Source organism: Pteronotus mesoamericanus, unplaced genomic scaffold (assembly GCF_021234165.1).
Source record: "Pteronotus mesoamericanus isolate MK-2021 breed Mesoamerican mustached bat unplaced genomic scaffold, CSHL_Meso_final contig_25, whole genome shotgun sequence".
NCBI lineage: Eukaryota > Metazoa > Chordata > Mammalia > Chiroptera > Mormoopidae > Pteronotus > Pteronotus mesoamericanus.
This window is the reverse complement of record NW_026555105.1, coordinates 7964380-7992104: the sequence shown is the minus strand read 5'-3', so window position 1 is coordinate 7992104 and position 27725 is coordinate 7964380. Positions and strand designations below refer to the sequence as shown.

At 45.7% G+C, this 27725-nt stretch overlaps 1 protein-coding gene across 1 annotated transcript in view; it reads left to right on the top strand.

Annotated features, from left to right (window-relative positions):
* Window positions 1–393: 393 nt before the first annotated feature.
* ARFGEF2 (ADP ribosylation factor guanine nucleotide exchange factor 2) overlaps window positions 394–27725 on the top strand; it is an 83579-nt gene continuing 56247 nt past the window's right edge. The window contains exons 1-6 of the mRNA XM_054573627.1: window positions 394–691; window positions 13758–13788; window positions 14447–14570; window positions 22572–22718; window positions 23637–23816; window positions 24173–24407. Of these exons, the coding sequence (XP_054429602.1) occupies window positions 466–691; window positions 13758–13788; window positions 14447–14570; window positions 22572–22718; window positions 23637–23816; window positions 24173–24407 (943 nt within the window). The 5' untranslated portion in view covers window positions 394–465. The remainder of the gene's footprint in view (window positions 692–13757; window positions 13789–14446; window positions 14571–22571; window positions 22719–23636; window positions 23817–24172; window positions 24408–27725) is intronic.

Sequence of the window (27725 nt, the reverse complement as noted above, 5' to 3'; positions counted from 1 at the left end):
CCCCTTATTACCTCTCTCACTCTCGTACCAGCTTCTTTTTTCCCCAAACTTCTCTTTCCTCTTCCTTCCTCTCCTCCCATCTCCTCTCCTTCCTCACCTCTCTTACCCTTGACTCCAATCTCAGGTTCCTCACTGCCTCCTTCTCCTTATTTCCTATCACCCACATCACCAGCTCTCCTCCCTTCCACCTGTTTTCTGCCCTTTAGGTCCCCACCTGCCTTCACCCACCTCCACCCGCCTCCCCACCACCTTCTTTTTCCCTCCCTTCCTCCACCTTCTCCCCCCATTCTCCACCTGGCCCCGCCCCGCGGCGCCCCGCCCCAGCCGCAGGCCCCGCCCCGCTGAGGGTCACGGGGTCGACGGACGCGCGGCTGCCGTAACCTCGCCAGTCACGTGGTCACGTGACGCGCTCCAACATGGCGGCGCCGTGGGGCCGCGGCGTCGCTTCCTGACGGGGTGGTGCGGATGGACGCGGCGGGTGCCGGCCGGGACGCGGGGCCCGCAGCCTCGTTGGGTCGCTCGCTCGTGCCGCCCGCCCGCGGGGCTGCCAGCCCCCGCCGGGCTGGGGCCATGCAGGAGAGCCAGACCAAGAGCATGTTCGTGTCCCGGGCCCTGGAGAAGATCCTAGCCGACAAGGAGGTGAAGCGGCCCCAGCACTCCCAGCTGCGCAGGGCCTGCCAGGTGGCGCTCGGTGGGTGAGCCGCCCCGGCCCGGCCCCGCGCCGGCCTCCCCACGTCGGCCGTTACCCCACTCGTCCTCAGCAGCCTCCTGGGCTCCACCTCTCCCCGACCCCGAATCCCACCCTGCCGGCCTCTTCATTATACCCCGGAGGAAACTGATGCCCTGGTACCTCGGGACTGGCCCAAGGTCACCTAGCAAGTTGGTGACAGCCAGGGCAGGTTCTCCAACCGCCCAGCCCACGGCTCTTGCCACGACTCCTTGCCGTCCTGTTTCCTGGTTCCTCCCCTCACCACCCTCATAAGGAGTCTTTGCCTTAAGTTTGTTCTTGACCGGCATTCTGCTGGTTGGGGTTCCCCCATGTGAGCAGAGCAGGAGGGAAGAACTGGTTTAGGGAGAACCCTGAGGCTTGCTTTGGAAGTGTGGGATTGGAGAATGTTTTCCTTTAATTTGGAGATCTCCCATAACTCATAACTTCTTTCAAGAAAGGAATGTAAAGTGGTTATCTTTACATCTCCCAGGTATTATGTGCAAGAGATCTTACTCTGGGCGGTCCGCTGAGATAGAGGTCTTGTTTTAATTCAGTTCTCGGTCCCCTGCGCCTGCAACAGGGCCCGGCACGTGGCAGATACTGATTGAATAGACCCACAGATAATGGAAAATGAGAGAGAACGCTAACTCATAGGTAGTTAAACCTAAGTAGTTGATCCCAACAGCGACATCCTGTCTTTTAGTTTAAATCATTCAAAATATTTATCAAATGCCCACTGTGCTTGGTAGCACTGTGGTGGGCCCTGAAGATAGAGTGGGGAGCGAGTCAGACAAGGTGTTTGCCCTTATAGAGCTTATACCCTAATAGGGGAAACAAAGTAAGTAATAAGAAAGTTACTGAGACATCTTTGAATACCAATAAATACTGTTGTGAAAATAAAAGAGCAAGATGTGATAATAAAGGACTGCTGTTGATAGGTGTCAAGAAAGTAATCCTTTCCGAAGAGGTGACATTTGAACTAAATACTGAAAGGCAAGAAGTATCCATGTGGAGTTTTGGGAGAAGAGAGTTCTGGGTGGTGAGGATCAATACATCTGACCAGATCTGGCTCCAGGTTAATTCATTGCCACAACCCCTTTGATTTAGAATCTGTAAAAAGACCTGTTTTTCCTGACGGAGCAAACAGAAAGATTGATTTTTCTGTTACAGAGTTTAAGGTTGCCGTCTGCTCTCTCCCTTTATTTGGTTCGAGGTACAGTGCTGGGATTCTTCTCTTGGGACCTGGGAATGGGCTTGAGAACTTTGCATTTCTCTGGAAAGAAGGTCCACAGCTTTCATCAGATTATCCTAAGGGTCTGAGACTCCCTCAAGGGTCAAGAACTATTGATAGAGAAGTTGTTGTCGCTTAGGTAATCTTGTAGGAATTCACTGAGATTTAGACTTGTAAAGCTTTTCTAATCAGAAAACCAAGGCTAACTGTTGGATATTGTTTTATCAGGACTGCTCAATGAGCACTACAAAGCGGTTAGGCAGAAAAAGCCCGATAGTTACAACTCCACTTGGAAGTCTGCCTGGATTCTGTCTTCTCACTATTACTTTAAGGATATTTTCGCAGGCGATTTAAAATAGTTATTTGGCAGAAAAGTTTTCATTCTTTCCTCAGAGAACCTAAGATAATTTTCACCAAATTGTATATCACATTGTTGGAAATTGCTTATAAAATTGTCATATGGCTTATAAAGGGCCATAACACTGAGAGCTTATTAGACATTTTTGGATCATATCTTTGTTCAGGAGTTCAGATTTTTCCAACCCAAATTATGGAATGTGCATTCAGTGTCTTAGGAGTGAATCGTAAGAAATAGCCTATAAAGGAAGTAATTTGACCACAGGTTAAATGAGTAGTAAATTGACATGGTGGCTCATTGTCATCAAACTGAGTAATAGGAACTATTATAAGGAAACCTATGCATAGTGTTTAAATGGGCGTCTTGTTTAAGAGGGTAATTGTGTGTCATTGCCTTTAAATAAAAGTGACTGCTTTTACTTATAAGCAGTAGAAAATAGATAGCAAAGTGCCTGGTAAGATTTCACTCTGCATCTCAAGACATAGTCCCCTTTCTAGTAAAAGTAGCCGAAATGAGCCTGTGTATAAGAAGGGTTGCAAGGCGGCTAGTATTTTAGAGGTTACCGTCTGTGGATTATCATTCATTTTGACAAGAGGAACTGTATAAGTGTCTGCTAAGAGTTGAAATGCTTGAATGAGAAGAGCACTTACAGGAAACACCTTCTGTGATAAGCCCACCAATTGTAGCTTGTCAGTTGAGGGGCGGCTGTTTGGGCTGTACAGGGTGGCGGTTAGGAGTGTGTTCTCCGGACTCAAGACTGCCTGGGTTCAAAACCCTTATATTCCACTTGCCGTCTTTGTGATCTTGGACAGATCTTCTGCCTTCCTCCTAGGGTTATTATAAAGTTAGTTTACATGTGCAAAGAACTTGGCATGTAGTAGATGCTCCGTAAAGGCTTGCTGCTGTTACTTATTTTTATTATTTTAAGTGACAGACCACAGAAACTGTAAGGGCTCTGACGTATTATCTTAAGCTACATTGATCATTCAGCGATGACTTACTGGTTTATTTGGTTTGTGGATGCGCTAAATAAGAATTTAATTACATGGCTAAAAGACTGTGTTTATTGCTAAGCTCAGTGAAGACAGGGGTAGTTGTCCCTTATAAAAACAGTGATGATCAAGATGGAGAAAGTTTGGAGTAATTTCAGTGATTCATCTCCACTAAATGCCAAATGCATAGAGAGAGACTGCCCAGTTAGAGGATTGTGTCCTTCTGTTGTTTACCTGGAGAAATAGAAAGAGCCTGTGAGAGTATTCATCACCATGAGGACATTGTGGTTTTTACCTTGTTAACGAATCTTTGATGTAAAAGTCATCTCGAACCTTTCAGCCCTCTGTTGGGTAACATAATTATGTAATTAAACCTCCCTTTCATAACTGCCTTATTTAGGAGCCATTTTCTCCTATGATCTCTCCTTGACTTAGACTTCTGCTCTTAAACTACATGGAGCTTGGAGACTCGACAAGATAATTGAATGCTTTTAAATTGGGCATAGAAATATTGGTCCGGAAATCTGGAAAACTTTGAGATATCTTATTTAATAATGTAATATGCACAAAGGGCTAGGTAAGGGTTAAGTGTTCTATAATTGGTAACTGTCATTATTTTTAGCCAGTATCAGGAACATGGAAAAAGAATAAACATACCTATACGGTTTTCATATGAGATTGAGTGATTTTTTAAAAAACTGAATTTATGTTTTAGAGCAGCTTTTAGATTCACAGCAGAGTGGCACTAAAGATGCAGAGAAGAATGCCCGTACATCCCCTGCCCCCACACAGGCATGGCCTCCCCAGGGCACCCCCCCACCCCAAGAGTGGTCCATTTAATGACAGCTGATGAGCCTACATTATCATTAGTGTAGTCACCCAATTGAGTGGCTTTAAAATCACATGTAATACAGTAACTATATGACATCGGCTGTGTACTGAGCATTTCTCATGATCCAGACTCAGGGCCATGAGCTTTCCGTGCAGCTTAGTTCTTAACTTACTGTGATCATCACCGCTGAGGCCCGGAGCCGTGGGCCAGCGTAGTCAGCAGTGGAGCCGCGGTGCGTGCAGGCAGCCCGGCTTCAGAGCCCAGGGTCTCAGCCATTACTGCCATGCTGTATTATTTCTCCATACAGAAGCTCTTATACAAAAAGTAGTCAGTGGAGGCTTTAAACAGTCATGCTGCAGTGAAGTTTTGATGAAGTTTCTGTAAAGAAACCATTCAGTAAGTAACGAGACCATATTTTCTGTAGTTGAATTTTGAGATGTATTTGAAAGCCTGTAGTGAAAAAGATCATGGCTTTTTTTTTTTTCCTGCAGGTTTTTACTGCATATGTATTTGGTTTCCTTTAATTTAGAGACTCATGGGAAGAAAGAAATAAGGGTAAAGAGCTGGTTTCCCATAAGCTTCATTTGAGTCATGAAGTTTTTCTTATTTATGACATCTTTCTCTTCATCTGCAGAAAACCCCCTCTTATTAATTCTGGAGTTGTGATGTGTACTTGAGGCCCACCTTTGGGTCCAGTAGGCAAAGGAAAGCCAAGGCTCGGCGAGCAGCTGGCCCACATCTGCACAGCCAGGTGCAGAAACAGCCACAGCGCAGGCCGTAGCCTGAGATGTGAATGATAACATTCACTTTTAGACTTGCTACTCTGACTGTTAAATATATGGGATTGAGAGATGTGTGGATGTTTGGCGACCTTCGCTGGAGCCGTGTTGGTGGCACGGTGGAGGTAGAAACCAGACTGGAGTGGGATGAAGCGCGAGTGGGAGGTGAGGAAACAGACAGTGAGTACAGACAACTTTTTCCCAGAGTTTGTCTGTGGTGTGAAGGGGAGGAGGAGATGTGGATAATAGGAAGTTTTCTTTTCTTAACTTTTTTTTTTTTTTAAGGTATAAAAGACTTGTTTAAATGTCTTTGGGAAGGAGCCAATTAAGGGAGTACATTCATAAATCTTAGTTATATATTAATGTGCAAAAAACATTCAACATTTACACATCAAAATGATATATGGTAAATCACTTTTCCTCCATATAATGATGATGTTCTAATTTTGATGTGTTCATCAAAATTGTTCTGTGCAGAATTTGAAAAATACAAAAAAAGGTCCCTAAATTGTCATAGCAGATACAGTAAGGCTTTAAATTGAGATATAGAATAAAGTATTTAATTTCAGCAAATTCTGGTGTTTTGGCTTGACATTCTGTTTAAGAGTACTGTAGGTTATAAAAGTTTTGAGGAATAACAGGACTCAGGAGCCTGACAGGTTACCTTTTGTTGAAAAGCTTTATGTTGTGTCTTTGGGAGGAGGTCATCTTTTTAGAAGCAGCATCTAAAAATTAGATTTTGAATTATTGAAAAGCATGTATTTATTGGATTGGCAGAATACTCACTGAGAACTGATTTTGAAACTTTGCTTATTGATTAGTCCTATGAACCTGGGCTCATAATTAGCTCTTTTGAGCCTCTGTTTCCTAAGATGATAAAGGTGATAATACCTATGTCTCAGGATTATTGGAATGGTTAAGTGAACTAATGCAGTAAAGTAACTGACATAGGATCTGGCACCCAGCAGATGACCTGCTAAAATTCATACATCGGTGTTACCATATTTAAAGGAGGAGGAGCTGAATGCTTGCTCTTCACTGTTCCCCCCATGCCTTGGTTTATGGACCTTTTTGCTAGTCTCTGACATTTGGACACCAGTGAAGCAAGTGGTTGGATGAATTTAGAGCTCTGTTCTGTACTTGCAAACCTCAGGGGAGACTCTGTAAGCAGTGCTGGGGAAAACAGAAAGACTATTCTTTATGGAAAAGAGTGAACTTGTGAAAAACGTGTACTTAATCAGCAAGTACATGGAGTCTCCTATATAAATAGCTCAGTACTATATTTACTTCTCACCATTTTCACCAGGCTGAAGGGCCTGCCAGGAAAATACTTGACTTTCTTTCCAGCAAGTTTATCTTAGAAAGGAGTTTTTTATGTTTATTCATTCATTCCTGGAGTCTTCCTATGAGAAGCTTCTTTTGGTTTACAGTGTTGGTTGTAAATAAGTCTTTTAGCTTTTTATTTTATTTTATTAGGTTTTTTAATAGGTTTTATAGGTTTGTGGGGAGAACAGCCTTCTTGTGCTAGGACATAAAATTCTTAAATTTTCCCTCAGTCCTAGGGAGTGGTCAGTGTGTATTTGTACTTTATGTAGCCCTTTTTCTTGTTGAAACCAGGCTGACATTCATTCAGAAGGTATTTATTTGGATTTCATACCTGGTGTCATGAAGCAAGGGAAAGAAAACAAGCAAGAATCCTGTTTTTATGGAGTTTGCAGTTAATGGGGAAGAAGGACATTGTTCAAGTGATCTTGTCCTCTGGATCATACTAACAACTTGAGAAGTTCTAGGAAGGAGAGAGGCCTAGTCCTTCAAGGGAAGAGAACTAGTTGGTGATTGGGAACTTCCCTGAGGAAGTCTGGATATCTGAATTATGAATAAGAATTAAATATGTTGGGGTCAGAGGCATTTTGGCAGCACGTGGAAACAGCATGTGCGAAGGCCCTGTGGCGGCAGAGGGTGTGTATACCGTTAAGGAAATTACAAGATACAACTATGTGTGAATATACAATTTTCTCAAAAAAAATTATTTTTAGTTAAAAAATGGTAGGGGAAGAGTGAGGACAATGTGGGAGATGTAGGCCAGGGCCCCAACATGTGGGACCTTGGGCGTTGTTGTGTAGAGTTTGACTTTTAGACCAAAAACAGGGAGATGACACTGAAGAGTTCTAAACAAGGAAGGTGATAGGATGGCCAGGTTTGTATTTTAGAAAGGTCATATGGGCCATTGTTCTCAGAAGATCTTTGAGGAAGACTGGGGGATTGCCATCATCCAGATGAGAGATGTTAGTGGCCTGGACTTAGGAGTGGTGACGATAGAAATAGAGCAAAATGAATGGATTTCCCACTTGTCTAGAAGGTAAAGCTAACTAAACCTGGGGATGGATTGGGTAAGAACATGAGAAAGAGGATTGCTAAGGTTGACTATTAAGTTTCTGACTCACCCCACTGGGTGAATTTGGTGCCGTTCTTTAAGATGAGAGTGTGGGAAGACCATCTGGGGAGAGGAGGGGGTGGGGGTTGATGAGTTGGGATGTGGATGTGTTGAATATCACCTGCCTTTGTGCATCCAGTTGGACAGGTGGAGTGGGAAGTGGATAAATGTGTGAGCCTGATGTTTAAAAGGCTGGCCTGGTCTGGAAATGGAGATTTGAAAATTGAGAATCTAGGTGGGAATCAAAGGTGTAGGTGGGGGCGAGAGGGCCCAGAGAGAGAGTGGACGGGGGAGGAGAGGCGTGGGGAGCCCACGCCTGAGGACCCTGGTCTGCTCTGGCTGCGCTGGGGAGCCGAGTCTGCAAGGGAAGTGAAGAAGAGGTGGGCCAGCAAGAGGCAGAGAGCAGATGCGGATAGCGTGTGCTTAGGAAGTATAGACTGTCTCAAGAAGGGCGGGGTCGATAATAAGGTCAGCTGCTGCAGGGACCTCAGTCAAGTCAGATGGAGACTGGGGGAATGCCCAGCAGGTGGAAGGACGTGGGTCACTGACGACCTTAACTTGAGCTGTTTGTGGGTGCAGAGAAGGTGAAGGCCAGGTGGGAGTGGGCTGAGGCATGAGTGGGAGGTGAGATAAACAGGGAGCACAGACAGCACTTTTCCACATGGAAGTCATGAAAGTTGTATTTTTTTTCTTTAAAAGTAGAAGCAGCTTGAACTTGTTTCAATGTCACTGGGAAAGGGGCCAGTTGAAGGGAAAGGTTAAATAATGCAGGAAAGGGCAAGGACAGTTTATTCAACAAATTCTGAGTGCACTTCTTGTCTAGGAATTTGTAGGTGCTGGGAATTCGGCAGCGACGGGAAAGGACAGAAGCCTCTGGCTGTAGAGTGTGTGTTCTTCTGAGAAAGACAGAGGATAAATGAACTGATACATAATACGTCAAAGGTGGTAAATGCTGTGAGGAAAGATTAGAAAAATAAGTCAAAGTGAAAAAATAAAGCAGATAAAAAGATAAAGAAGGACGAGGGGTAGAGATGACCGTTTTAGGTGGTGAGGAAAAGTCCCTGAAGAGGGGATGTTTGAATTGTGACCAGAAAGGAGTGAGGGAGGGAGCCGCGTGGACATCTGGGCGAGGGAGGCCTTCTAGGCAGCAGGAAAAGCAAGTGCAAAGGCCCTGAAAGAGGAACACACACAACTCGGCCAGAGGCAGGTGGCGGAAGGCGAGGCCAGAAGGGTAGCAGGGGGCCAGCTCTTACAAAGGCGTGGAGGCCAAGGCCATGATTTTGGATTTTACTCAGAGATCCACCAGCTTGGCCTGTTGTCCGAAGTCTGGTTGTTAGGTGGACAAAGAGGTGGTAGAACAATCTAAGTTTGGGATTTTGCGGGAAGCTAAGAGTAATGGTCAGAGAGAGTCCACTTGCTCTTGGTTGCCTGTCATTCAGTAACAATCCTGCTATTGGGGTCTGTCCTGGGACGTAGAGAAAAGGGAATCCTGACCGATTAGCCTTGTCAAAACCTGACAGGCCAAAAAGGCCCTGCTGGCAGCAGTTGAGTGGGTCCCCTGAGAGGGAAAGGAGGTTGAGGGCAGGAGCTGGCAGTGCCCTGGTCGCACACGGGGACAAGATTCGTAGTGTGACCAGACCAGACACACCAGGGTGCCTTGGAGTGGAGAAGGAGGTCATTGGAGAGGGAGCTGAAGGCAGAATAGTAGAGCGGGGTGCAGGGAGAGGTGACGTTTTGAAGGGACATTGTGGGATTTTGAGAGAGCTGACCAGTGATGGCATCGTGGAGGCTGATGATAGTCGTTGTTGGACCCAGCTTGGGAGTGGAGCAGAGAATGTGACCTCGTGCCAAAGTCGCTGATGAATGGGGAGGTGTGACCCAGGAGGTTCGTAGATTTCCAAGGAAGGCTTTGTGGCTTTTCAGCCATGCTGCCCGGCTCAGGCCTCACTCCTTCCATCCTGCTCATTTATTGCCGCTAATTGCCCAGTTGGCAGTTGGGAAAGCAGTGCCTGGTAAGAAGTGGAGCAGTAATGGCACAGGTGTGCCCCGCCATATGCTCTCTTCCGTAACCCCCTCCCCCTGACAGGCTCTGGAGTACAGGCTCTAGAGAGCCGGCTCAGGAGCAGCCGGCTCTGGGCGTGACTCGTGACTGCACAGTAGCACTTCTTGGCTGTGACCGTAGGCAGGTGACTGCACCCCGCTGTACTTGGATTCCTCACCTGTGTCTCGGCTGTGCGTGAGAGTGCTCTTGCTTCTGTGGGGTGAGGACTGAGTGGGCAGCTGTCCCGCGTCAATGTCAACTCTTATGATGATGATGATTTGTGTTCCACTCATTTTCTTTCTGTCTTGGCTTTGCCTGGTTCCATTGATGGCACTAGAGATTTTGTACTGTTGCTGACACCTGTTTTATGATAAGAGCAAGACATTTGTTGGTCACCTGCTATGCCAGACATTGCCTTAGCTATTAATCTCACAATACCTTTGTCATGGGGTTGCCAAGAGAATTCCTGCACCCAAACGTGTACCCACAGTCTCTGGAGCACATGGGCCGCCTTTTAACATCCTGATTTTTTAGAATTGGAAATCCAGGTTCAGGGAGATTTAATAGCCCACCTGGCATCATTCAGCTAATAGATATCCATGCCAGGACTCAAACCTAGGAACGTCTGAATCGCAAACCTATTTCTTTTCTTCCCGCTACACCAGGCTGTGTCAAGCTATCTATGAGGCCCTCTGCCACCCTCCTTTTCCCTGGGCCTTCTGATTCTTTTTAATGGAAAAAGATTGTGTTACCAGATACATCCAACTGTTAGTGTGGACCATATGAAACTACTAATATTTGACCATAAAAATGGCACTTTCACGTGGTTCAGACTGGTACATCTCTCTACCCGCACAGCCTTCTCCCTGCTTCAGGCCCCCATATTGCTCGCCTGATTGGCCTTCCTGTTCCATGGTGACCACCCTCCTCTTTATCACCCAAACAGCAGCCAGAGTGATCTGTCAGAACAGAGGTCTGCTCAGGCTCTGCCTCGCTCCTCCCCAGCTGTCCTGTCACCTGGACCCCGGCTGGCCACGGGGGGAGGATTTTTAATTGTTTTTCTTTTAACAAAGACTGGTTAGGGAGTGCAGCAAGCCCTGATTCTTGTGGGAAGGACAGCGCGTGGCCATGGCTCCTGGCCCTTGTTTGGTACTAGGCGTCTCCTTCCTGTGCACCGCGGTGAGCCCTGCTCTTCACTTGCTGCCCTGTGGCACGTCCCTCTGGCCCCTGTTCACGCTCGTTCGCTCTGGTCCTGCTGCAGCTGGCCCGCAGAGGGGATTGGGAGACACCAGAGCCAAGTTGTGAAAGCCTCCCAAGGCCATGTGCTGCTCACAGCAGTACAGAAACCAGTGCTTTGTGGCAGTCACATTTTGGCTTAGTGATAGCAAGACTGACATTTATGTTGTTCTGCACTTAGAGTTTACAGAGTAATTCTGCATGCTTTTTGAGAGTCTAGGTAGCCAAGAGGATATGAACATGGGCTCTGGAGCCCAGTGTTCTAGCTTCAAGTTCCCCTCCACCTTTCTGGGTCCTTTATTTCCCCCCATCTGTAAAATGTAGCGGAGTTTGGCCTTGAACCCTGGCCGCCTGGCTCCTTAGTTGCTCATTGTTCTTTGGCTCAGCAACATCTAGCTTGTACAAAATTTAGATGCTTTGTCCTCACAGTGCTGATTGTAGTCCTTAAAAGTCACTTTTATGCTCTGCAGTTACTTTTTTTGCAGTCAGTAAAGTACTTTCATTCTGATTCTTTCCTATCCTTTAAAGCAAAGGTTGCAAGCTGGTAGCCCCTGGGTGAGGGTAGCCTGCAAACCAGTTTTATTTGAGCCATAAATTAAAAAAAAAAAAAAAAAGTTGAAGTTGCTTTGAATTGCGGTCAGAGCTTTCACTCTAAAGTCCGGATCAGAACAACTGGCACTTCTCAGCTCAGCATCTCCAGAGGTACCAGTCAGCTGAGGCCGAGGCCCTGCTGTGCCTTTTGCCCTGTTTGGTGGGGAGGGGGTCCCCCCTGCCCTTCGTGTCTTGTACCGACCCATCTCACTCCCTGAGGTTCCCTCCCCCGCCCCCCGGGCTTCGAGGTGTGTAACCCCTGCACTTGATTGTAATGCCCTGGGCGCCTCCGTAAGTAGCAGTCGTGGTGGCCGTTCCCGGGTTGGGGGGCTGGCGCCGCTGGCATTCCAGAGCGGGTTATTTTGAGCTTAGAGGCTAGCAGGCACTCCAGCAAAGGCCTCATTGTTTCAGGTACATTTACTCTCTGAGCTCAACTTGAACAAGGTGACCATGATTGGAAGGAAACCTTACATTTGTGTTTGGGCGACAGTGCCCCTCTGGCATGTCACACAGCCTCAGGCAGTTTTACCACCAAGCAGACCCCTTGACATTGTGGATGTAGATTTCTGAAAGCTGAAAGTTTAGCTACTAGCCTCCTGGGTTGGATTTCCTGGGCCACTCCCATGGCCTGGAGGCCTCAGCTTGGAGGAAGCTGGAGCTACTTCCTTAGTGGATTCTTGTCCAGGATGGGCAGGAACCGGGCCGCAGAGCTCTTGTAGCAAACTGTGTCCCAGGCCTTATGGTCTGGGAGCTGAATGCTTGCTATTAGTCACCTGGGTGTTTGGCTCCTGGTTTTTGAATGTAGTAAGAAGATTGAAAGACTGGCTTAAAGGTTAAAATTTGTCACCTCTTGTGAATCCAGGTATTCAGTTTTCATGTCCTAAAGTTCAGCCTACAATGGAGTTATCCAAGAAAAGGAAAGTTGTAACTTCCAGATCTGTGTTCTGGGGTTGCTCGGATAACTAATGCCTTATCCAAACCCCAGCTTTCATGAGATTGTGTAAAGAAGGCTGGTTGTTTGGTGGAGACTATCTGGATGCATGGCATTCAGGGTAGACCTGCTTCTCTGGCCTGTTTTGGTGATACACTGAGCCTAGCATGTAGGAATACATATGATTGAGTGGGATGGGGGATTCTGGGTATTTAGACAGGGTGTTCTGGGGTGCTTTAGTGGCACAAAACCTTGTACCTCTGGAAAGAAGACTGCTGTATTTTGCCATGTATAATGCGCAGTTTTTTTGCCCAAATTTTTGAGGGAAAAATAAGGACACGCATTATACATGGGTAGTACCTGAAATACCTTGTATCTGTTCTTGTGTTTTGTAATTATTTGTTACATAAAACTTCTTGTACTGTAGTATGTTAAAAAATAAATGATAAAATTCTTTTACAACACAAAAAACAAGTGTCTAAATATAAATGAATGAATGAATGAATTAAAAAAACTAAAATGAAAGATTTTTTTCCTGGAAGTTTGGGCCAAAAACGTAGGTGCACATTGTACATGGGAACACATTATATACGGCAAAATATGGTATCCCTTTGACATTGTGATTTCTGAATAATGACACTTTTGTTCCGTAAGTGTAACCCCCACGGTAAAGATTTTTAAGTTAATTTTAATTCACAAAAATTATATATGCCTTTGCACAACAGTATGAATGCACTTAATGCCCTGAACTGTGCACTGGAAAAATGGTTAAGATTGTCAATTTCATCTTATGAATATTTACCACAACTTTTAAAAATGCATTTGTTGTTTAAAAAAGGAAAGGATGTATGCTTATCATAGAAAATGTGAAAAAAAGGAAAGAAAAACCTCATCCCACTACTTAGACACCTTTCAATATTTTGTTTCCAATTTTCTGTGCATATTTTTACACAGTGAAGGTGTTGCTGTATCATCATGCTGTAGTGATAGCTGTCGTTAACGTTCATTTTGCAGAATAGGGGAGTAGCTAGAATGTGGACTGTGGAACCAAAATGCCTGGGTTCTGATTCCAATCCTCCAGTTCCTCACAGGTAACAGGAGGCAAGCTACCTACCTTTCTGTGCCTTGGTTTCCTCATCTAAACCAGTGATTCTCAACGAAGGCAGTTTTGCCCCAAGGACACTTGGCAATGTCTGAAGACATATTTGGTTTTCAAGATGGGGGGGGGGGCGGGATGCTGCTGGCGTGGAATGGGCAGAGGTGAGAGATGCTGCAAAACATCCTACAGTGCACAGGACAGCCCCACAGTGAATTATCTGTCCCCCAGCTCAGGAGTGCTGAGGTTGAGAAATCTTCTCCAAGTAAGATGGAGATAATAGTACGTACTTCATAGGACTGTTATGAGGGTCAAATAAGTTAAAATATGTAAAGTGCTTAGAACAATGCCTGGCACATAGTAACTGCTATGTGTTAGTGATTGTTGTAATCATTCTCCATCACTTCATATCACTATTTCTGTTCTTTAAACATTCTTTTAAATAGTTCTTGAATATCTTCTAGTAAAGTTTCTTTTTATATAAACAATTGCGTACTCCTAACAAGCCTTTCTTTCTTCCTCACCAGATGAAATTAAAGCAGAAATAGAAAAGCAGAGGTAAGCTGGGGCACTTTTCTCCTTGCTGAAACACAGAATTAAGGGAGTAGGTAGTGGCTGAGGGAACCCCTTTCTCTGCATGTTTTCTCATGTGTCTGGTCTTTGGGCAGCCTACACTCTCCCGTCCCACAGCTGGGCACATCGCAGAACTTGTTATATGTTTGAACCGATGCTAAGTTAACAGGTTACTGGCTCGGTAACCGTATTTGGAGGAAAGAGTAAGGAAGGCCAAGTTAATGCTGTTGTACCTTTTCTTGTTAGAAGAGGCAGAGCCCTTGCCTCTTGTATGTCATGCTTCCTTAAGCAGGACGACAGTTTGCCCTACAAGAAGGCTGTTCCTTATCTTCATAGTAACGAAGCCAGTCAGTCACATTTCAGACACAGAGCTCTGGTGTGGCTGATGCCAAGATTCAGTGCAGGATGCAATCGCTACAACTTGCTGATCCGAGACCTCACTCTCTGCATGTGGCCACGTTGGTATTTTGTCCAAGTGCATATATGTGTTAACTTCAAATTGTTTAGCCCCACAGGTGCAGTTTGCAGGCATTTTTTAATTAAATGATTGCAGGTGGGATGGGCAGTTAAAATGTACTATGGGAAAAGCAAACTTTTTAAAAAAAATTTTCCCTCTCTGGCCCTCTCCTGCTTTTTTCCCTAGGCTTGGCACCGCTGCACCACCAAAGGCAAACTTCATTGAAGCTGACAAGTATTTCCTTCCATTTGAGCTAGCTTGCCAGTCCAAGTCCCCACGGGTGGTCAGCACGTCCCTCGACTGCTTGCAGGTACTGTGTTTAAACTTAATTGTGTAAAGGGGGTTCTCTTCAGGCCCTGCTGGTGACCCCTCTGCTATTCAGAACGCTCTCTGGGATGACAGAAAAAGAGCATTCCAACTTATTCTTTTTCTTTTTTTTTTTTAATTTGAGAGGAAGGGGGAGAGAGAAAGGGGAGATAGAGTGAAAAAGAAACAGACATTGATTTGTTGTTCCATTTATTTATGCATTCATTGGTTGATTGTTGTATGTGTCTTGGCTGGGTATTGAACGCTCAACCTTGGTGTATTGGGACAGTACTCGAACCAATCCCAGCCAGGGTCACATTCCAAGTAATTTTTTTACAGAGATCTCATGAGGGAGAGAAGTGAGAGGGGACTGACTTCCTTACCTAACAAAAGCATTCGCCCGTCCTGGGTACTCAGTTGGTCAGAGTGTCATTCCAATACACCGAAATTGTGGGTTCGATCCCAGTCAGGGCACATGCAAAAATCAACCGTGAATGCATAAATAAGTAAAACAACAAATCATGTCTCTCTCTCTCTCTCTCTCTCTCTCTCCCCTCTCCCTCCCTCCCTCCCTCTCTTCCTCTCTCTCTCTCTCTCTCTCAAAATCAGTAAAATTTTTAAAAAATTTTAAAAAGAATTTGTGTCCCTGGAAATACCGTTTGGTTGATCTCTCTTATGTATCTTTTTCTAGATTATTTACTGCACCTGGGTACATAAGGTATTTTTATTCAGCCTCTTCCTTGATGACATTAAAATTCATAAAATCAAGTAGAGAAATGGATATAATCAAACCTAATTTTTGGAGTGATATTCTATAAAGTTGTTGTGGATGCTGATTTAGCGAATTCTGAACTGTTGTTTCTAAAGGAAATAGAGGGTTAGATTCTCTTGAGCCTCTAGCCTCACTGTGTTCATCAGCTGATCAATATGCAACTGTTCTTTGTGCGTTTTGTTTAAAGACACCGTTTTTAATATATATTATTGATTCATTAACAGTGAACTCACAGCCCACAACACTATGCCATATGCCTGAATCAAACTTACCTAACACACATAATTTCTTCATAAAGCACGTTGCTGTCTTCTTGCTCTTAGGAACACCAGACAGGACTTGAGCACTACGGTTAACAACTATTTTAAATGGCAAAATTTTGTCTTATTTTAAAAAGACAGAAATGGGAAGAACATAACACTAAATGGATCACAAAAAAAGACACTGCTTAACAGTATGAGGGTGAATCAAGAAGGCAAAATGTCTCCTTGCTTGACCTCAGCTGGGAACCTGTGCATCAAGCGATTCAAATTTTTCACTGCTCTGTATGTCTGCAGATGACGACAGAAGCACCATGAGTATTGAATAGGGGCTTACAGATAAATTTTAGTGAGTGCATTTACGCACACAGAATCGACAAATAGTGAGGAGCAACTCTACTTAGACCACCAGTAACCTATAAATCACCTTTTACTGATGAAGAAGCGCAAGAAGAGAAGTTAGGGTGACTTGTCAAATGACATACTGGTAGCAAGAGACAGAAATAGTGCTGCAACTTGGACTTCTTAAGTCCTGGTCCAGCATCCCTGTATTTTTTTTTTTCCATTTTAAAATTGTATAGGTTTCAGCCTTGGGTGGCTCAGTTGGTTGAAGCCTAGTCCTGTGCACCAAAAGGGTGCAGGTTTGATTCCCAGTCAGGGCACATACCTGGATTGCAGGTTCAATCCCTGGTTGAGGCATATGCGGGAGGCAGCCAATTGATGTTTCTCTCTCTCTCTCTCCCCTGCCCCCTTCCTCCTCTCTTTCCTTCCCTCTCCATCCCTCCCTTCCTCTTAAAAAAAATTATATAGGTTTCAGGTGCCACAGTTCTATAATACACCATCGGTATATTGTATTGTGTGTTTAGCATCTTGGGTTTGGTGTTTTTGGTTTTTTTTTGTGATCTACTCCTGAGGTTTCTGGTTACTTCAAAGAACAGTTATTCCTAATCGTAGTGGGCAGCCTACATTACTGAAAAAAAGCTTGATACATTTGTTTTAAATTGATTAAAGAGATCCACAATTTACTGGTACTTTGTAGAACAGGAATGCTGAATAGGTTCTGTATGGTGGTTGTTTAGAAGCTATGTTGGAAAGATCCATGAAGCCTCATCTGGGTTTCTTAAGAAAGTGCCATGATTGATGGATTATGTCTGCTGAGGCGCAGGACTGCCAAGTGGTGGTGGGCATGCCACAGTTTTGGCATCTCTAGTCGAATATTAATAATCTCTTGTCTCTGATATATCTATACTTGAAAATTGATGACTGTTTCTTCACAGAAGCAGCTCTTCCAAATGAAAAGTCATTTGCTCATTCAATATAAGTCTGTACGGATTGTCCTATGTATATGACAAGCCAAGAATTCTTAAACGGCAGGCTCAAGTCTTACTTCTATCTCAAAGTATTTGTTCTTGTGGAACATTTTCTGAAGAAATTTGGCATATGTTCAGTTTTAGTTGTTTTCTCCTCTTATTAAGGTTTAGCTTTGAAGCTGGTGCCTATAGTTGATGTTATTGACATGCTAAGTACAGTGGCTAACATGTATGGAGAGCGCAGCCTGTGCTGGTCCCTGTGTGAGGTGCTTCCTTATCCTCATCAGCCTTACAAACCCTCTGATGTACTTACTCTCATCTTCATTTTAGAATTGAGGGAACTGAGGCTTAGAGAATAAAATGACCAGCCCCACCAAGTTCCTCTGGCCCAGAAGTGACGAAATTGGATGGGTTTCTAGGATTTCCCTACCCCACGTCTATGTCCTTAACCAGGGAACTTAAACGGTAGTCATCAGCCAAATCTGGCCTGTCACATGCTTTAGTAAATAAAGTTTTATTGAAACACAGCTGTCTTAATCGGCTTGGGCTGATAGAACAAATACCACAGACTGGGTGGCTTACAAGAGACATTTATTTGCCAAAGTTCTGGAGGCTCGAGAGTGCAAGGTCAAGGTGCCAGCTGATTCAGTTCCTTGAGAGAGCCCTCTCCCTGTTTTGTGGATAGTCGAATTCTTGTTGTGTCCTCACGTGGCAGAGAGAGCGCACTAGCTCTTTTTTTTAATCCTCACCTGAGGGCTTTTCTTTTTCATTGCTTTCAGTGAGAGAGGAAGGGAGAGAGATCAACATCAATGTGAGAAACATGGATTGGTTGCCTCCTGCACCTGCCCGGAACAGGGTTTATAATCACCCCGGACTGGGGATTGAACCATAACCTAGGTATGGGCCCTGATCAGAAATCAAACCCACAGCCTTTCAGGGATGGGACGATGCTCCAGCCAGCTGAGCCACACCAGCCAGAGCTGTGATGTGTCTTCTTATAGGCCACTGATCCCATCCCAAGGACCCCACTCTCATGACCTCATCCAAACCTAATTACCCCCACAGGCCCCACCTCCAAACACCATCCCATTGGGGTTGGGGCTTCAACGTAAGAACTGTGGGGAGCACAAACGTTGCGGCCAAGGCAACAGCCACACCCATGTGTTTCTGTGTTATCTGCGGCTGCTTTCCCGCCACTGGCTGGTTGAGGAGGTGGGATGGAGACCATGTGACCTGCAAAGCCTAAATATTTAGTATGCAGTCCTTTACAGAAAAAGGTTGCCAACCACTCTTAACTATGATCCTGTAGTTCTGGCCTCTTGAATTAAAAACATGCTCCGTTTTCCTAGAAATAGCCTGTTTCTGGAACTCTGTAGGTGTGTGATTTCTCATGGAAACATTGATGTCCTGCTTTGACTGGGGTTTAAAATTTCAGAATGTAGTGCCTGTCTTGAGGTTTATGACATGGTTAGCTGTTTTTTAAAGAATGGAAGTTCTCTGTAATTTAGTAGGTACTCCTGTGTCGTCCCTTTTGTGACATAGAAAGTGGCTGGGTGCTCCACAGAATACTGAATGAAAATTTCATTTCCTCTTGGTGGTTGTCTTCACAAAGCCTGTTTGACTGGCTCTTCCCAGTGTGGGTGAGGCAACTTCTGTCCTGGAAATGGAAGGCGGGTGCCAAGGGGTAAAGGTGGATGTTGGCAGAACGGAGCCAGCTGCAGACACATCTGCATTCTGCCCTGGGCATTTAAAGGTGCAGTCTTTGAGCTTGGAGAGGTGATGGGGTGGTAAGGGTCTTCGGGGTGTGCGGAGCAGTCAGCCCAGAGTTCTGTCTCCCCGTTGGGAGAAGCCTTCCTCCCTGCTCACTTCTACCAAATGATAAAGACCCTCTGAATTCCTTTCCTCCGGCAGCTGGCCTGCCACGCGCCTGCCAAGGCCCGGGCTGGGGGACGGGTGTTAGGGCTCAGTCTTGTTTAAGCTAAGGCGTGATCTCCGGGTTTCCCCGGGCACCTACTGTAACAGAATGTTTCAGAGACTATATTCCTAATGTATTCATATTTTTTCAGCTGTAAGATTTTAAGTATGTACTACTGTTATTAAATTACATGTGTTATAAAACATATAAAAATAGAACTTTTAAAAGAATATGACAAAGTGCAGGTATAAATAAAGTTCTCATATTTTCTTTATATACCTTGGTGAGGGCTGCTGCAGGGAGCCGCTGGTCTAAGCTGCCCTCTTCGTACCATCAGCATTGTCTTTTAATGCTCATTCCTAGAAAGCTCTGGACTTTTGAACGCACACTTACAATTATATAAGTTATACATGACTACAGCCTTTGTTAAAATAGTTTTAGAACTTTATAGATAAGGCTGAGATCCCTTGGGCCACTAGCCCCAAACCCAGTTGCCTGTTTAGGTGTATAATTTTCTTTTCTCTCTCTCTCTCTTTTTTTTTTTTAATATAAATGGTATCATTTGTACAATTTTTTCTGCAGCTTTTTATATTCAGCAGTGCCTTTTTAATATCTAGTTATATTGCTGTAAGTAAAAACAGGTCAACCCTTTTGGCTAATATATAATATATTAATGCCACCACTATATCCCTTCCCCTATAGGGGGTGTTAACAAATAGGGTTACAATGTACATCCCTGTGCGTGCAGCCTCCTCGGACACTGGTATCAACAGTGAGCCAGCTGGTCAAAGGCCACCCTCCTTTGCCCCCTCTTCCCGTTCCCTCACTGCATCAAGGACTAAGGCAGGAACTTCTCTTCATCTCTATCATCGCCTCCCGCCCCCCGCCGCCCAAAGTCCAGGCCACCAGCATCTCCCTCCTGGACAACTGAGGGGGCCTCCTCCCTGTTTCCCTCCCTCCACTCCTGTTGCCCGCCCTCGGTCCTCTTCTCCATACAGGAACCAGGATGGGGAGTGGGAAGACTTTAGAAATGTGTCACATCGTGTTAATCCTTTGCTTAAACCTGCTAGTAGCTTCCCACCTCACTCACTGTGCAAAGCACTTCCCCCCCAGGGAGCTTGCCAAGCTCGCTCGGGTCATTGGACCTCAGATATGTTTCCAGGCTTTCTCCAGAAGTACAAAAATACTTGTAGACACACACATTCTTATTTTTCAAAATGAAAAATAAAGCTACACATTATCACTGCAGCTTGCTTTTTTCAAGATTTCCACAAATCACACAGGATCCTGTGGGTCCCATTTGGGACTTGGACTTTGATCTGTCCCTACCCCTACCTACCCCAGAAAATAGAAACCCCATGAGAAAAAGGACCGTCTTACTTACTGTTGTATCCCCAGTACCCAGAACAGTGTCTAGCATAAAGAAAGGTGAGAAGGCAGAACTAGAAAGACCCGCAGGACGCAGGAACTCTGCTCTTTTCTGGCTCCGTCTCTGCACAGATAAGGGAGTAAAATCATATTTAAAACCTGTTTCAATTCGAAGGGTCATGTGCCCTTTAAAGAGTCTGTAGAGGGGAAAATACTTCCAGTCTTTTTTTGTATTTGAATTAAACATCCAGGAATTCACTTCTGTGCTTTGCAGCATCAGTGTTGGGGTCTGTGGGGCCTACTTTTACTCATTTAAAAAAAATTTTTTTTTAATTTTTTTACTGTTTATTTATTGAGAGAAACTATGTCTTAGCCCAGATATTCATGTTTCACAATTCAGGAACACAGGTCAGTGACAAACTTTCATGGAACTCAACCCAAAGAAATTCCTTACATTCCAAAAGCACTTTGCACTCTGAGGGACACCAGTTTTCCTCATCTCCTCAAAATCTTTCATGGAATTATAATTTTTGTAGAAATCTGCATATGCCTACTTTCTTAGTTCAGCTACAGCAGACTTCCAGAAAACTGCAGCCCCAGGGATACGATGAACACTCAAGCAACATGAAATCGCAGGCGCTGGGCCGAGGTTTTGTCAGAGCCCTGGAAGGCACTGTGATTATATTCTGAGCAGCCACGTCCTTCCTGGTTGGGCTTACTTTTCAACAGTCACATGTTAGCGGTTCATAGACCATTCCACCCATAACCCAGTGTTCAAAAACGGCCTTGAGTCCATTAGGAGTAAGGAGTGGGAATGTCCAAAACCGGAGCCCACTTAGAGGTAGGCAGCATTGCCCCCTTGGGACGCCTGCAGGCACAGCAGCAGGGAGAGGGGATGGGGTACGAGGGCGCCTTGACTTGTTCTTTGAAAGCACCCTGTGGTTTCCCGCCACGCCCCTGGCCCGGCCGGCTGGGGACCACTGGGGTCGGACTTCAGCAGCAGCGTGTGTGCAGGCCTTTCTCCTGCTCACTCTCCTAATCTGTTTTATTTTGCACGGCACTTTCAGAGCTAATGGCGGCGGAGAGCCGTTGGGAACTGGCGTCAGGCCTCTGCAGGGGCGGACCTTCCTATGGCAGTGGCGGCTACACTGTAGATCGCCTCAGGCGCCTGTGTCACTGTGCGGGTAGAGACAAAAATGGGACAAGCCAGAAACCATCATGGATAAGGAACAGAGCAGCATTTTAAGAGTCTTTACTAAGTCCCTACAAGCAGACGAAGCTTTAGAAGTCATGTGTCCCAGAGGGGCTGTGTCAGTGAGTAGGCCATTCATCTTGTCGGCCTTGGGTAGCTTGGAGCAGAACTCTGATTCCTGGGCGCCACCCCAGCAGCTGTGGTTTGTGGGTCTGGGGTGAGGTCCAGGGGCCTGTATTTTTAATGAGCTCTCTCAGGTGCTTCTGAATCTCCAGCAGGCTTGGGTATCGCCCTGCTCCTGACCTTTGCGTTCCCTCCCTGCTCTGATTATGGTACAGTGCAGGTCATCAGTGAGGTGACAGGCAGGCTGCCTCTGAACGGTGGCCCCTGGCCAAGCTGATCTGTCACCTGATTGTGAGGGCATGGCCCAAGCAGCCACTCGTCTCTTCAGGGTAACAGGCACTGTTTGATAATGTAGGTGTGGGGTTCAGTGTTTTTACTTTAATTTTTGGAATAGAAAAAAATACTGATGTGATTCAACATGCAGAAAGAATGAAAGAATGTACTTACTACAAAGTGTCTTAGTACCACCCCAGCTACAGCTGTTTAGTTCCTTCTCAAGCAAAAATGTTACTAGTTTTTTAATGTAAGTTTCTGTTTATATATATATATGGTTTTTTAATACCTTGAGACATAATTCATATATATATGATTCACCTATTTAAAGTGTACAATTCGTTATTTTTTTTATATTGATAGAGTGGTGTGACCATCACTACAGCCTAATTTTAGACCATATTTATCACCTCAGAAAGAAGCCCCATTTCCCCCCAGCTTCCCCGCAGTTTCAAGGAACCACCGACCACTTCCACCTCTGTCACGGGTCGTTTTAATCCCTCAGTGTTTTGCACGAGTGGTTGTGTACTGGGGACCGTCCTGCACGTGCCTCTTCCGTCAGGTGCTGCCTCGCCATTGCGAGGCTCTCCTGCTGGGGGGGACAGAACCGACACGGTGGCTCACCGTGCCCACCATGGCGGCTGTGCCCACCATGCCCCTGGGGAGCAGGGGGATCTGTGGGCACTGGATTGTGGGCACTGGATTGCCACAGGCCATGCTTGTCATTTGCTGCGGGGGGGCGGCTTCAGTCCCTGCCAGAGAGAAACATCTCTCTGTCCTTTCTCTGTTTAGAAACTCATCGCATATGGGCACATCACTGGCAACGCCCCAGACAGTGGAGCTCCAGGGAAGCGGCTGATTGACAGGATCGTTGAAACCATTTGCAATTGTTTTCAGGGCCCTCAGACTGATGAAGGAGTCCAGTTACAAATAATTAAGGTATTTCTGTGTGTTTGCCTGGTCTGGATTTTAAATTAGAAACTAGTCCCTTTTGGGAATTTGGGTTTTCTGATTTACCACGTGTTAGTTGTCTCAGATGGTGCTGAGCTTGAACAGAAAAATATAAGCATCACTTAGATCTTTTATAAAGTGTCAGAATTTATTAGTGTGAACTGAGACAAGAAGAGTGGAACCAGGTGTGTTTTCAGAGTAAACAGTTCCACTAATAACAATGTAAATTGCTTATGATTTAAATCGGCTTGAAGTCCTCTGGTCCTGTCCCTTGAATTTCTGGATTCCCAGTCTGCCATTTCTCAGCAGGTTCCCATTGATGCTCTTATCACTAGTTTGCCCTTGTCTTGCTGTCCTCCCGTTCCATTTCCCTGTCCCCTGCCGCCTGCCAGGGATGGTTTGGCACGGGGCTTGTTGGAGAACAGGATCGGGATGGGTAATGCTGCGTCCCAAGCCCTGACTGTGTTAGCTTTGTGAGGGATGGCTCCGTGTGAGCCGCACCTCTCCTAGAGCTCCCTTGAAACCCCACCTGGGAACTGGGAAAGTGACCCCCAATCAAAACATGTACATTTTGTGGTTACTCTAGGTGACATCACGTTGGAGCCTTTTCCCTCCTAAGAGAAGTGTCTATATATTTTTTGCTTTTTAAAAAAGTAAGCCGGTAGAAAGCCCTCTTCAACACAATTACTTCAAATAATTTGGACGTTATGGAATTAATGATAGTTTTTAAACTCAGAGCAGGCTGAGTTTAACTAAACTAATCATCCAGTTTAGTTTGCAGAGCCGTTATTTTTAAAATTTGTCAAACCAAGCAAAAACAACACCAGACCTTGTGGAAGAGTTTGGCTCTGGGAGATTTGAAGCGAGGCGGGTGTTGGTGAAGGAGATTTCGGATTTTTGTTTCAGGCTCTTCTGACTGCAGTGACATCCCCGCATATTGAAATTCATGAGGGCACTATCCTACAGACGGTTAGGACGTGTTACAACATCTATTTGGCCAGCAAAAATCTCATCAATCAAACCACTGCCAAGGCCACCCTCACTCAGATGCTGAATGTCATTTTCACCCGCATGGAAAACCAAGTGGTGAGTGATAGCAGTCATTAGCTGCCGGGGCGGGACATCATCCCCCCGCTGTGAACGTTTGCGGGTGGCCTCAGGGCCTGGCGAAGAGCCACTAGCATTTTAAAGTTTATCCCTTCTTCCTCTGAATTCTCTACACTCTGTATTTGTTCTTGCTTTAAAAAGCAAGGGAGAGGATCTCTAGCACATGTTTTAAAATTTGCATTCACAATTTTTTTGAGTTTGTCAAAGGAATTTATTTCCTTTTTAGAATTTATCCTTCTCTTTGGAAATTTTTTTAAACACAGGCTGGAGTGTTTTCTGTTCCTTTCAAAATTCTGGAACCATTTAGATCGAATCCCCTTTTTGTCGCCTTCTAGTTGCAGGAGGCCAGAGAATTGGAAAAAACAGCCCAGTCAAAACCCCAGTCCCCTGTGATCCAAGCTGCAGCAGGGTCCCCAAAGTTCAGTCATTTGAAGCAGAGCCAGGCACAAAGCAAACCAACAACTCCGGAAAAGACAGATTTAATCAACAGTGAACATACCAGGAGTCATTCTGGAAAAATGAGCTCAGAGGACGGAGACGCACCCAGAGAGAGAGGCTCATCGCTCTCAGGTAGGCCCTGGTGCCGGTCCTTCCCAGTGGGAGGGGGCGGGAGCCTGATCCGGTCTGCAGAAGCCGGTGGTAGCCGCTCTTCTGTTTCTGGGCCTTCCCCCTGACTTCCCCTTCGCCTTCACAGCCAGCACAGCCAGCACAGCAAGATGGCTAATGCCCCATTGCCGGCTGTGCGGCTTTCTCCCTGCCGTGCCTGGAATGTGTCCAACCACTGCTTCCTGACACCTTCAGTGCGGTGGGTTCCATTTGGCGCACTTACCTCCCAGCAGTCAGTTATTTGGGTGGTTGGTCATTCAGTGTCTGTCTTACCCTCCCAGAGGACAGCAGGGCCACACCTGTCACGTGTACACAGGATCTCCACGCCTTTCCCCTGCTAGGCAGTTCGAAGTTACTCAGACATCTGAGGGGAGCGAGAAGGTGCACAGTGAACGCAAGGAAAGGACAAAAAGAGAAAATTGTCACCAAGAATTGCGTGTATCTCAGGGTAGCACAGAGGTGCCGGCTGCTCAGTCCTTCTCCCGTGTGTCTCAGAAACTCCAGGCCCACCCTCCATCTGCCCTCATCACTTGCCTTCTTCCCTCTTAGGGCAAGGACCAGATTTACTGTAACGCTCATCAGGCTGCAGTCAGTCAATAAATATGAATATTTAAACAGTGTAGTAAGCGTAGCTGTGCAGATGTAAGAGCATGTTTCTCTCAACTGCATGGAAGTACTTCCACTATGGCCCACTTTCTGCACAGCAGCCACAGTGATCTCTTAAGAGCAAGTTTTAGAGCACGACCCTCCTCAGCTTAAAAACCTGTAATTTCCCATTCTGTCCCGTTCAGAGTGAGATCTGTGTCTGCCCTGCTCCCTTGGCTTCCGTGGCCCTGTGGGACCTGGCCCTTGTCTAACCCCTCTTTTTCCTTCTTATACCACTTTCCTCATCGTTTGCTGCATGGTTTGCAATTGGTATTTCTGATTCTTGAAAGTGTCATTTGCTTTTAATGCCTTTGTACTTCCTGTCCCTTCCCTGACCCCTTTATCTTCAGATCTGTCAGTTCAAACAGATCACCCTCTCTGAAGCTCTGTCACATTTGTCCCCTCTCTACTGTCACTTTCTCTACTTGGTGTTAAGAGTTAGTGTTTACTTGTGCTCGGTCTGAGACCTAGGCTGCCCTGTTTACAGCTGTATTTCCAATACCTGGCATGGTGCCCAACACACATAGCAGACAGTAAATACAATGTTTTGAATAAACAGCAGGGAGGGGCTTGATTTCTAGAATACAGTTGTGCAGAAGCACAGTAAGTGAAAACTGTGAGAATGATTTGCAGTGTGTTGCTGTGGATTTTGTTGCCAGTACCTGGTACACCCCTGGGGCTTCTCACAAGAACATGGGAATCAGATTGCCTGCGAGATCACACCGCACACTTGCAACTAGGTCAAAACGGAGGTGTGCCGTCAGCCTTGCAGAGCCAGTGGCTTCAGTTCTCACGGTGTGGCTCTGAAGAACGCATCCTTCAGAAGGGGATTGAGAAGCCTCGGGAGCAAGGAGGAGGGACAAGCCTGAGAGGCAGGTGGCGGCGGCAGTGCCCTGCGCTGGTGTCCGGGCTGAGAGGCCCAGGCTCTGGTGCCTCAGGGTCAGGGGCCACACGTCCAGCTCTCCTCTGCTTGCTTGCTTCCTGCGGGCAGCACTGTCACAGAGCCCCCTCGCTAGCCGGTCGCTGTGCCAGGCACCGCGCTCACTAGTGGGCCCCCCGTGTACGCTGTCTGTTTAATCTGGGGCCCGCCCCATGGCCTTCCTGGGGTCATTTGCCTCTCAGTGAACACAGTTCACCGACAGACCTGAGCATCTCTTTCCCTTTTGCAATTTTTCATCCCAAGTTGATAAATCAAAAGTCAATTTGTCAGTCTCATTAGCCTGTCCAAGAAGTGGATCAAATGGCTCTTTGTAAACTCAGAAAATGAGATTTTTTTTTTTTAGCGTAAGACATGCTTGCTTACGTGAATTTTGGGGCACAGCTGACAGCCTTCCCTGGGGAACCTCGCCCCCTTTGTCCATTCATACCTCTCCTGATTGCCCCGCTAGTCTCGTCAGCTTTTTAAAAAGACAACTTGTTTGAGAAAAGCATTTATCATAAATTCGCCCATTTAAAACGTACAATCAAAATCTTTTTAGTATGTTCACAGAGTTGTGCAATGTTCACCACAGTTAACTTTGGAATATGTTATTACAGCCATTAGCAATCACTTCCCATTTTCTTTTAGGTTCATTTTTAAAATTCTGACTTTTTAACTCCCAGCATTAGACAGTAGCATTTATATAGCTAATATGTAGCTATTGTAGGTACACAGTTATGTATGTACTTACCGATTTGTTAGTTCACTTTTTAAATAACCCACTTTTAAGTACTGTAAAACAGAGAAAGTTTATCCTCCCTCAGCCAATATGAAGGTTCTGATCAGACGGCCTAGGTTCAGATTATGACTCCACTACTTAGTAGCCCTGAGCCTCAGTTTCCTCATCTGTAAAATGAGACTGCAACTAGTAGTACCTGTCTTACAGGTTTGTGAGGATTCAGTGAGAGAAATGTGTGGGGCTCAGGGCTATGTAAGTATTTGCTATTATCTTTGAAATAAGTTTCTGCTTAAACAACTAGTAAGTGTAAAGAAAAATAGCAGACGGGGATCTGATGCGAAGGTGATGGGAACAGTACAGTGGGAGAAAGTGAGCCTGCCTTCCATGTTGAATGAATGAGTAGTGGTGGTGGGGTGAGCGCTCCGTGGAAGGGAAACCTTTCGTGCTGTTCTCCAGGACCCTGTGGGTCAAGCATGGAATGCATAGGTAGCAGCTCATTTGAAAATCCTCTTGAAGGAAGGATTGAAAGGGTTACTTTGGTTCTGCTTATTTACCACGACGGCCTCTTTGGCCACTGTGATTTTTGTGTGTGCTTCTGAAAGTGCAGTTGAGGGCTGTGTAGTTGCTCTCCCAGAACTAGTTTTCCACAAAAACAGATGGGCCAACCGCTACCACATAAACAGTTAACATTTTGGAGAAAAATTCCATTTAAAATGTAGTGAATCCCCCACTATCACATAGAAACCTCATGCCAAGTTCTAGGTTTGCAGAGTGGGGAAGCGAGGCAGCAGAAGACAGTCACTCACTGCGGCTCCTTGTTCCTGCGGTGAAGGCGCGAGAGCGAGAGAGGGCGACATCTCTTTCAGCCTGCCTGAACGCAGCTGGGCAAAACCCAGCCCCTGCCTCCAGCTGGGGGGTGGGGATCAGAGACTTAGAGCAGCTGTGACTCAGGGAGGAGAGTGTTGGTCAGAGGGGTGTT